The 12,318-nt window shown below is 39.5% G+C and overlaps 1 protein-coding gene across 1 annotated transcript in view; it reads left to right on the forward strand.

The window, feature by feature from the left end:
• The window catches only part of LOC139141708 (polycomb protein EED-like), a 35,382-nt gene extending 26,433 nt beyond the window's left edge, over window positions 1-8,949 (forward strand). The window contains exons 9-10 of the mRNA XM_070711316.1: window positions 6,486-6,559; window positions 8,286-8,949. Coding sequence (XP_070567417.1) covers window positions 6,486-6,559; window positions 8,286-8,412 — 201 coding nt within the window. The 3' untranslated portion in view covers window positions 8,413-8,949. The remainder of the gene's footprint in view (window positions 1-6,485; window positions 6,560-8,285) is intronic.
• Window positions 8,950-12,318: the final 3,369 nt, after the last annotated feature.

Raw genomic sequence — 12,318 nt, forward strand, 5'->3', positions numbered from 1 at the left:
GTAAAATAATCAATTTCCCACACCTCATTACAGTAGTAACATTCCACTCTCATGAGCTTATGGGGTATACATTTCCCAGCTTATTCGATATGCAAGAGCTTGCAGTTCATATGGTGATTTTGTAGAGAGACAGGGCCATCTCTCTTACAAACTGTTAAATCAAGGTTACACCAGAGAAAGACATGTCTCTACATTCAAACGCTTTTCGACAGGTATCACAAGCTGGTAGATAAATATAGCATCTTTCTTCGACGAATGATCACTGATGGCATCAGTGACATTGGACCTTAGTTAGTGACCACTACCTATCTGACTTACAGATTGATATATGGTGGGTGCCACATGTAGGGCAGGATGCGCTTACTATTTTCAAAACACCTGACATCACTTCTTGGCCTTTTGGCCAGAGGTCCACATATCTTTCTTTCTTGAATTTGACTTGTTGTGTGTACCGGTGCTTTACTGTCTGTTATGTGCTATTTTGTGTCTATGTTTATAACTAGTGTATTACAAATTTTGACCCAGTGTTATGGAGTACAGATGAGTATGATTGCAATTATTATACATTACGTTTACTTTTTGTACATCCCTCACAAGTTTTGGAGATAACATTTCACATAAGAAGAACCGATTCATTTCAGTGTTTCTGCTGCCCGCTTGCAAAATCGCAAATGCAAGAAAAAATTAGCGTTTGGCAAGAAGATTTCGGCAAAAATTAGCCAAACTTGCGAATCGAAAATTGCACTATGACGTCATCACTTTCTCTGCCCGCGTGCTGTCCTGCATTCAACTTGAGACGTAATGCTTTATATCTGTGCATCCCTGACCTTATGGAGATCGTATTTGTAACACATACAGTAATGAATAAAATTGTAACAAAATAGCTCACAAACCAAAAGTACTCATATATTTACCATGACTATTTGACTAAAATGTTGCTAAATTTTGGGTTGGACTACGCGCAATGTGTGCCTACAGATTACTCTGTGCAGTGACAGCCATGTCATCGTCAACACTGAAGGATCGTAGTGACGGTGAAACTATAAGCAAAACGGCAAACTTTCCTGTTTTACTTAGGCAGCTCCACCAATATGGGGGAGAAACCACCCCTAACGCAGGTTCTAAGCGCAAGTAAAGCGCAAGTAAAGCTATGAAAGGGAAAGAAAGATTATGATCAGAGTAGGAAAGTCGACCATGAATTTGAGTGCTTAGACTTGTTGAGTTGATTTTGGAGACTGAAGATTGAGTTATTTAGTCCAAGCTTCCTGCACACACACAGCAGGCTAAGAAGCAAGATTATTACTTTTCTGTAAAGTTTATACTGTTATTCTAATCATGACATGAAAAATAATATCTCGCGTGGTATCCATAGCTTGGTGTTTTCATTAAAAATCTTTTTTTAACACTTGCATATGACAGAATAAAAACCAGTATTCGAAAGATATTTCTGTCTGACACGAATGTCGTAGTGGCTTCTTCATTCATTCCACTCCCTGCTGTGTGCATTCATTGTATCATGTTTCGTCTACCGGAGAGTTGACATATTATCCAGCAGCAATCTTTTCAGATATCATCAAGATGAGAAGTATCTCGGCACCTCTGTTGTATGTGTTCTATCCAAGCATTCAAATGAGTCGGTTCTTTTTATATGCAATGTTATCTACAAAACCATATAAAAAAGTACACAAATGTAAACGCAACTGTCCGCCTTCGGTGACTGGTGCTGTAAATTTGGTTAGAATTGCTTTAAAACAGTTGTACGTATGTGATGCCACAGGCTCCTTGGTATATATAGGTTTTTGCTTGGAAGTTTCCGCTTTTGTCTATGATACTGCAGTACTTGTTTAACTGGGCAGGGATCACTTTGGGGCGCGATAACGCGATATTTACGCTCAAAAATCAGAAAAATCGCATTCAGAAAAATCAATTGGGCAAAAAAGTCGCGCCGATAATTCAAATGGCGCGTACGTGATACCTTTACGCGATCTAAATTCATCGGTAATATTTGGCAGGTTTTCAGTACAGAACCACTCGTTGTGTCGCCGTAGAGAGCGCTATAATTACGCTAGAAAAAAGCTGTTGCAGAGTTACCCGTTTCAACAGCGTTTGTGATTGGTTGCCAACAGGAAGTTTTGCGTTCATTGATAAATCATTGGAGTCGATACAGCAAGTGTTCATTGCTGATGTACAGTGTGTTGTCGTCGCTCAAAATGGCGCTTTCGAAGGAATATTCGTGTCCAGAACGAGTGGTAGTGCGAAGAAAAAACGAAAATGCACTATTCTGGACTACTGTACTTCTGTTACTCCCGCACTAGAAAGTATGGATTCGATCGCCTCCGATTACAACTACACTCAGTGTGACAGTTTTCGGACAGGGTAGTGAATTTCGCCCAAAGCCGTTTCATAAATGACGAGCACAACGAAATCTTATTCTCATACCTTTCGAAACTTTATTGTGTTTATCCTCAAAATGTTAACACCGACAGAAGACTGCATTTAGGGGGTCAAAGTTGCCAAATTTTTGCCCCCATGTTGAGTGCATGTAATCGGACTGCTATCGCAGTAATCGGACGTCGTATTTTGAATGTGATAAGGGGCTAAATATTGATATTTTGAAACTTCGAACCCCGATTTTCAATTTCGATGTGTTTAGAAAACTATATGGAAATATTTCGTGATAATTAGTTACGTTTAATCCATGGACGACGCAACTATATTGAACTATACTGTATAGCGCTTAGATATCGGACACGGGCTGTCCCTGTGTGTTGCGTTCGACACCTCGTATCGTACGATGTGGCTAACTTCACCAAGTTTGTAGCGCCCGAAATAGCTTCTACCAAAAAAATCCAAAACGGGACGGCAGCGTCACCTGACTTAATATGCTGTAGCATGACTTGTAAAACGCTATCAAAATGGAGCGAAGTGAGTATAACGAACAGCATGTCATTAAATGTCTGAAAACTGAGGTCGTCCGAAAACTGTCTCACTGAGTGTACTGTTATGCAAATTAACCAATATGCAGAAAATCAGGGAAAGTTAGGTCCGGTTCCCACAGACTTTGAAATTCTCCCACTGTTTTTTTTCATGTGCGATTTTATCTCATGCCGTTCTTGAGCCAGGGTAATCCCTGCTGGGTGACAGTTTAGAATATACCATTATCATGTAGGTGTGGCAGCATCGTTACCAGTGGAAAATCTAAAGAATGCCCATTATTATATGTTACTTTTTAATAGTCTCCTATTGTGCAACCATAGACGTTAGAAAGACCAAATATTGTCTACATTAATTCCATACAATACAATATTATAAGAGGACACCTTTACTTTGGTATGGTAGATTGTATCACTAATTATGATATACTTGGTTGCATGGTATTGTGTAAGGGGCCGTGGATAATTAAAACATGCGCACAGTAAACAAAATTAAGTGCGTTTGTCCTCAACCCCCTCCCCTTCCCTAAAAGAAAATCCAACTAAGCCCCATTCTGTATCTACGTCCAATAATCGGTGATTACATGGCTATGAAATCATGCATACGCTACAGACCGCCCGCATACCCTCTCTAAAATCAATCTATGTTCAGTGCCAACTCAACAATGACGCAGCCAATAGAATGAAATGAAACAGTGTGTCCAAAATGACTGTTACCTTATTTTACTCGTGCACTGATTCACATGTATGTCAATGCTGGTGTAGCGCCAGTGGCGTACTGGACTGGTACACGCCAAACAATGTGACAGGATATTTTGCAATATAGAAAAATGTGTAGTGAGATGTTGTGATAGGAAAACTTGTTGTGCGATTTTTGCAAACGGTAATCGAAATACAGCCAAACTCCCTCCCCCAAAACACAGAAGTTGCGTTTACTGTGCGCGTGTTTTAATTATCGACGGTCCCTAAGTGTGTGTGATCAATGGTTGCGACAGTTTCCATGGACAGCGCATCAAATTTTTTCAAATGCACTGAGCAGAAGCTCAAGGTCTATAAAAGCTATTAAATATTGTGTACATGTATCCCTTTTCCTGCCAAGTCAGTGAAAATCCGCTCAAAATTCGGTGTAGCCAGAATCTAAGCACTGGTTGCCGTTATCCTACCAACTCAGTGGAAATCGGGCCATCAAGTCGACGCCACTACGTTGTGCTATCCCCTGTGCGTTTAGGGGTCACCGAGGACAGGTTTTCTGACAAGGAAAGCCTTTTTTCCTCGAAATGGGTTTGCAGGGAGTCGATAGACAGGGAAAGGTGCAGAAACCTGTCCGCCAGTCCCCCACACCTGAGGGGGGCTGGGTTTTTTTTACTGCTTTTTAGCGGACTTGGCAGGATAGCATGGTGACGTTTTCTGGCGGAGTTGGACGTACTTGGCTGCCTGGCACTATACAGATTGCTGCCGAACTGGACCAACTCGGCAATGCTAATCTAAAAGGCTACCTCTTGCGAACGACTTGGCAGATGGTGCCGATGGTGCGAGACAAAAGTCACTTATTCAGTTGTGCATGTCTGAAAATGAGAACGTATTTTTGACAGGACGGCTCGACTTGTTCCTCCGATGGAACGGATATGAACAACTCGGAAATACCATTATAAACTGGTGTCCGACGTATTAAGCTGGGCTTCAGCTCTTCAAGTTCAAGCCAGGCAACGTCCTTCACCGCCTTGGCCGTGCCATTCAATGGACGTGGCTTCGGATTTTTATTTATTCCATCGTCCAAAGTATTTGCTCTGGTTTGCAGGCAAACGTATCCTGTTGCTGACGACTTTGGTTGCTACGTATGCTGTTTGCGTAGCGAGAATTCAAGAGGGGACATGAGGTCAATGGTACGGGGATACCGCCTGTACTGAGCAGGGACTGCTTTTGTTATGCAAACCAGCTAGCTGTACAATGGCCGCCAGGCATGGGGAGACGTCGATGGCTAGAACAATGGAAGCATATTGCGTTGTACCCGTGCATCACAAAATGAGACTGACGACTTGGGTGTAGTGCTGGTTATCACTGGTTAGCTGCAGCCCAAGCCATGACGGTACAAACCCGTACCTGACTGAGGACTGCTCGATTAAGTCGGTAATGAACGGTAACACTCCTAAGCCAACTCCCAAACGAGCTGGCTAAACTACATGGAAGCTGTGCCTCAATGGCTCAGCCATTAGTTAGTACAACGGCAAAAACGTAGTTTTTGTGCTACACTGCCAAGTCGTTGAAGGTACGTATTCAATTAACCCTACCCTGGGGAAACAGGACAGGTTTTCCGCTGCTGCCACACCCCTGGCACGACCCTGAGTGGTCTCTGACTAACAGACGAGCAAGGTGATGTTTGTGCCGAGCGGACGTGCGCAATTCTGAAGGAGCTTATTTCCGAAAAAATAAGCATGAAACGGCAATAAAATGACGCACCTCCTGGGGCAAACAAAGCCGGTGACCTCAATTTTTTTCTGCAGTAACCCTTGAGCACCTTCCCCAGTCTACGGGCATGTAGAAATTATCGAAGTCTAAGACGTATAAGTACGGCTAAAACTACCCTGAAAATGAGTGGTTTCTGCCAAAATGCCTGGCAGGATAACGTGCAGGAGAGCCAATCTTTTGCAGGCACATATTATGGGGCCGTTTTCTACTGACTTGGCAGGATAACGGACAAGGGCGCTCGGCAGGAAAAGGGGTATACAATCACTTTGGCTTGCCATATGTAACCAAATGTGAGCACAGTGTCATTGACGCTATTTTTTTAACTAAAGTCTGAAATTTACTAACAGTTTGGAAAGACCAGGAAGAGTACAGCACATTATGGACTCTGTTATAACTAGAGACTTAACCTATAGTTTTGTGAAAATAAAATATAGTGTACCCGCCTTTCATAAGAATACACATGTACATCATACTATTTACTGGTCGTCATGCTAGCTCACATCGGAAAAATATTTGCTTTCATGATGTCACTATGCCATAGACCCTAAAAGAGAGTGTTTGAGCAGTTTACACCTTTGTTCATCACAGAATAGATTGACAGTTGTTTGAATCATGGAATTACTTTTTTCCAAGGGCCATTCCCTTTGCTCCAAAGGCACTTTTCACCCATAATCTTCGTAATTTAAAAACGTTTGTAAAACTGCCAATACCAGGTGTAGATGTTTGTGAAACCATATGGTATGTTCATGATATGCCTGTAAGTTTTGTGTGAGACTCATTTAGGCCCATTTTCACAGAGTGGTCGTCCTCCTTTTGTCAGTTGTCACACAAGTGCCATTGTTGTTTTCAATGAGTTAGGAGGCCTTTTATACCCTGCACCAAGGTTTAAATAATGCAATGCAACATCTCATGAAGATTGTACAAAGAAACAAGCTGCATTACCTTATCGTTCTTGACATAGTGAAATGTTATTGAAAGCTTCAGTTGGCATGGACAATTGCACATAATGCTTATTTCTTTGCTGTAGAGTTTTTCAAAGGTCTGAATAAGTTCTTCATCATCATATTTGATATTTTCCATTGGTAGATACTGGCCTTGGGTAATCAAGTCGGTAAAACATATGTATGGGACATTGATGGTGATGATCCTTCCAAAGCAAGGTGAGTTAGCAATCAGTGTGATAGTTTGTATGTGCGATGTGTGAAAGTGAGCATGTGTGCGTGAGTGCTTCACAAACTCTACAACGTGTTGAGCGGTCTCAGTCAGAAAAATGTAACAACTTAGCCGGCTATTGAACCACTCTTTTTTGGGAGTGGAGATTTAGCCGAGGGGTTCTCTCTGTGGCCTCTCCGCTAGGCGACTGATGCCGTATGTTGTGGGTTCAAACCCGATTGAAAACAGCCGTATTTTCTACCCTTGGTTGGTAGCTCTGCTGGTGGACAGAATTGTCCCCGAGGTTATCATTCGCCCAGTTAAAGCGATGTATTCGTTGCTTTGCTTTGATAAAGTTTGTATGTGCGATGTGTGATAGTGAGCATGTGTGCGTGAGTGCTTCACGAACTCTACAACGTGTGGAGCGGTCTCAGTCAGAAAAATGTAACAACTTAGCCGGCTATTGAACCACTCTTTTTTGGGAGTGGAGATTTAGCCGAGCGGTTCTCTCTGTGGCCTCTCCGCTAGGCGACTGATGCCATATGTTGTGGGTTCGAACCCGATTGAAAACTAGCCGTATTTACTCGATGTTTTTCAGTTGGTTGACGTAATTCCTTGATGAAGTTGTCATCAGGCCAAAGTATCTCCAGAGGATGAGTTTTGTATATCATGAGTACTTGTGAGGTGCTGGGGCAAATGGCACAGTTGGAACACAATAGCTCTCAGTTCCAAAAAATTCTTTTTTTAAGATTTCATGCCAGATTTTCAATACACTGTTACAATATAAGGCCAAAAACTGAAAAGGTTCTGTTTCTTATCCCGGTGTGTGTTGATCTACTAGCTGTGTCAGCTTTTTATTTCACGTTCACATGGACAATGTGTGTGGAAAATATGACAGTTTGCTATGCATAACTAGAAAATGTGACATTTATTGTCTGTAAGATCTTATGCACACAATGTACAGTTTTAAACAGTAAAATTATCACTTTCATCATGCAAAATGTGAGAATTACCATTGCATGTAGATATTCCCAATAAGGTTTTTCCATGTCAGTAGTTGGATCTTCTGAGTTGAAAAATAGAAAACCACATTACCACATTTTTGTGAAAGACCTAGGATGAAAAGCAAACACATTATGTTTTTTTCGCCTAGTGGCATATATAACCACCTAAAGCAATAGGTATACCACTTGGTTTTGACCGGGTCAGTCCATATATGCTCTTGCCTTGCAGATATGTTGTGAACTCGCCAAAATCTCATGGTATGCCAATCTTTGGGGATAGTTTAATTACATCACAACTCAAAGTGTTGCCTGTGAACAGACCTGCAATTTGGATGAAGTACACAATTGTAAAATTTGGATGTTCATAAAGGCATAACTTTTGAGAAAGAAATCACCTTAAAGAGCTAAGAGTATCAGTGCTCTTCTTAAATGCTAAAATGATGTTTTTGTGCTCTTTTAAACTAAGGGGAGATTTGGTAATCAAAAAACCTTCCACATTCCAGCTCTGAAAAAACTGTTAAGTGACAGTAGATAAGTAAATATTATGAGTCTAATGTGAATATACACTGTGGTAGAATTGTTCTAATATTTCACTTTAATGTATATGTGATTGTTGAAAATGAATGAATCAATGAAAAAGGATTTCTTGGAAAGTAACACGTATCAATATCACTGACATCTGGAGTAGCTTGCTAGCTGATATCTGAATCCTTGTGTCAATCTTCTGCAGATGTACAACCTTGTCACACCCTAAGTGTCAAGCAGCTATCCGACAGACAAGTATGACCAGAGATGGAAATATACTCATCTGTGTGTGTGATGATGGAACAGTATGGAGATGGGACAGGATTAGATAACGTGCTACTTGTATTTTTCTACCCTCAATATGTAAAAGAGTTGAATGCTATTTCATACTTGCAACATTCTTTACATATGAATATATTTTAAAACTCACATTATGGCTTCATATGAAAATCTTGGCAGATGCCATACCAGGATAATTTTATCAGTTGGTTAAATGGAGATTATACTATTCTCAATATTGCCCTAAATTGGACATTAAGACCAAATGAAGATAGTCAAGGATGTAAAGATCTGTAAATTTTATGTCTTTAGATTAATATGCCTGTACTTCAAAATTCAAAAATTGAATGCTAAGACATTTGGCTTCATAAATTACATCAAAATTGAAATATCAGGTATTTCTACAGAATTTTTTCAATGAATTTAAGCTACAGCAGATTATTCAGGTTTGTACAACCAAAGCCCACATTGTCTTATTTTTCATCAATATCATTGTTTTTATTTTATAGGGTGGCATACATCTATTGTCAAAATGAAATCAGGTCCCTGAACTTGTGACAATTTCAATAAAATAGACATTTTTGTAAAAATTTTGAAGCAGTGTGCAGTTTATTAGTCCCCAGGACGAAGTCCAGGGGGACTTATGGTTTGGGTTCCCTCCATCTGTCCATCCGCCCATCCGCCCATCCATGCAGATATCTCGGACATGTCTGAGCCAATTTCTTTCAAACTTTGTACAAAGATAGTACACTATGGCATACATATGCACGTCTATTGTTTTGGGTGTTGCATGCTTAATTAGCGCTACCTTGCATAATTAGTGATTTTTACCTTCTCATGTCTATTTATAGACAGAGAAGGTATTAGAGTTGAAAACCAATGTGCTGCTGTCAAGAACTTCCGTCTGTCAAGACTTCCGTCTGTCAAGATCCGTTGACGTCATGCCATTGTGATGGGTCATATCATAAACTGGTGGGGGTGTTCATGGCTCAGGTTGAGGTGTGGGAGAACGATTTTGAGCTATGACAAAAATCAAAAGGGACTTAGCGGCATAGCCACAGTGTTAAGCCTTTCTCCAAGGGTTTCTTAGTTGACTACAATCTATTACAGACTACTGAGCTGACGTTAGGGGTACTCACTTTGTGTTTGCTCACTCTGTGAGCGCCAGTGTTTGGTACTGAGTTGCGTGGATATCCCCTCATGGCCTCACGTGATCTGGGCCTGTTGCATAATCTGCAGAGATGATCATATGCCTCGAGTCTGAAAACTGTCGTTGTGTAAGCCTGTAGGCATTTTCCTTGCATTTTTTCTCATTTAATTTTGCAAAATATCGGCGAGTACCTCAATATTTCAAGATAACCCTTTCTTCCCAATCGTTTCCTGGAGTTTCAGAGTCATATGAACGAAAATGAGTGAAAGTTTTAGACAGGAAAATCGGACGTCGGCCATGTTCAATGTTTACAGTACAATCAGAAGTTTACGTGGAGGAATTAACCAACAAACACTGTCTTGATGCCCGCCCTCTAGAGGCAGACCCTCCTATATGAAGTACCACATTTGATGCTTGTGGAAAGCTTGACCACACAATGGAGCATTTAAACTTTTAGAAAATGACAAACTGAATAAGAAGGTATTCAGGAAATGTCAAATACTGAGGAAAAATGCGCAAATATTCAAAATAAACCGGTTAACTGATTGGTCAGCTATAAAAAACAATGAAAATGTTTATGATCAAAAGTTTTTGAGATGCGCACATTTTAACAAATACAGAAATTATTAACATTATAAATATAAGACCAAACTATTTTTTCAGGGATGGGACAGGTTGGAAATGAGGGATGAGAGACAAAGGCACTCCTATTGCTGCATGTGGATGCAGCCACACCATTTCATTACAGCATACTTATTCACTGTGTTGTGTTCAAGTTCCATATTGTACTGAATGTCATACAAGGATAACATAAGCAAATCAAATCAAATTAGAAAAGGATCAATGCTGTTGTGTGGATTTTGCTGAACATGGCTGATATTTCGCCCTATATATTTGGTATCCAGCAAAGGCATATTTTGATGTAAAGTCAAAATTAACACTACATCGCTGACAATATATTTTACTGTTTCTGCATGAACTTTTCTTTTTTAAATTATAGTATATTAGTACTTCAAACAGATTAACAGTTATCGTGATGTCAACCCATAATTTTACATCACAAAGACTGTAATTCTGCCAATTTTTTTGTTTTTCAGTCATTTTATAAATTTTGCACTGCACAAGATGATTGAACAAATTGCAATGTTTGAATTTGTAAACTCAAAGAATAAAAATCCTTTGGTCACAAATTAAATTATTTTTTGAAAAGAAATTTACTCTTAAACACTTTAGCATATATTCTTTACACGGTCATGTATTTCAAGGAAAATATGCCTATTAAAAACAGTAATTTCTTCACTTTCAATTTTTTTTCAATACTATGACAATTATCAGCCATGAGGTTATACAAACACAAGACCAGATAAGCGTTTTTCATCATTTCCACAGGACTCTTTGGAAAATCCATTAAAAACAGTTAAAAGTGACTTAAAATGATCACTTGGTATACATTTAATTTACAGATGCCAGGTTGTGTATTTCACATGCACTCAGGTCAGTAAGGAAGTGCGTCATTACTATTTTGGACTGTTAATTCTTATTTCTGAATTATTTAACTTTTTTTTCCACATTGAACTATCTTTAGGCAGTTTATACTGTAGCTTAGAATTTTTTGATTGATGTATTTAATCATCTTTTGGGTTCTTTGGGTCCATATCCCACCTCATGCCCCTACATCATCAACTATTTACCAACAACTCCATGCCAACAACCAATTACCTGACCTGGCCACACATTAGAGAAGGTACAGCGTCATTGACGGTATTTTTTCTTTTTGAAAAAGAGATCTGTTTCTTAGGATACTGCACCAAATTTGATGAAACTGTACACATGTTGGTTACGCAAAGCTCTAGTAGCACACAAAGACATTTGTCGGTCTTGTGTTGTGTTGATAAATTGCTAATTAGTATGTTTTATGAATTTTCATAATTGACCTAATACATTGTATTTCGATAAATACTGACTCAAATCTGACGAAACTTCATACAGATGTACCGGTATACATACCAAAGCTATAACTTTGTGCAAAGGCGTTTAGCAGGATCATGTCAAGTAACAGCTAATTTGCATAGTTGATGAATTTTTAGCTCACATTTGGTTATACCAATGTGAGATTATCATATAAGCTGAAGTCTTGTAGTGTCTGTATTTGTGTGTGTATGTATGTATGTACAGTATGTCCGTCAACTTCAAAAACTCACGAACCGCTGCTCTTTTTAGCGCGGTATTTGGTCTGTGGATGCATCCTGGGCTGTAGATGGGATTTTGTTCAAATGAAGTTTGCAGTGCCCAAATTATGCAAATGAGCTTAACAAATGTGAAAATAGTCAAAAATCAGTAACTCAAGAACCGCTGGTTTGATTGCATTGAAAATTAGTATGCAAGTACCTTATGTAGACCTTATACAGTTTTATGTATATCGTGAAGATATCTTGAATTTTGTATTTTTGCTGAATTTTTTGTTTTTTTTCCTCATTTTAAGTAAAAATTATTCTTCTCTGAAACCGCCAGCCCAGTTTCTCTCGAATTTGGGTTGGATGTTTGCAAGGGTGTTACCCTTCTAGTTTGTTGAAACCAGACAAAATTGGAAAAATAGCGCCAATGGCACTTGATCACAACTGGCACATTGTTAAACTACTCTATCTCTGGGTACACCTGTACATGAAATACTGAATGGGTAGGTGCTGCGGGTTTGGAGTTTGTCAGTACATGTACACACACCCACACAATCATATCATATACATACAAACTCAAAGACGGGGAATCTCAAACCTATAAGAAGAGTTTTCAATGGCACATATACTCTTGC

The sequence above is a fragment of the Ptychodera flava genome, chromosome 10, assembly GCF_041260155.1.
Source record: "Ptychodera flava strain L36383 chromosome 10, AS_Pfla_20210202, whole genome shotgun sequence".
Classification (NCBI taxonomy): Eukaryota; Metazoa; Hemichordata; class Enteropneusta; family Ptychoderidae; genus Ptychodera; species Ptychodera flava.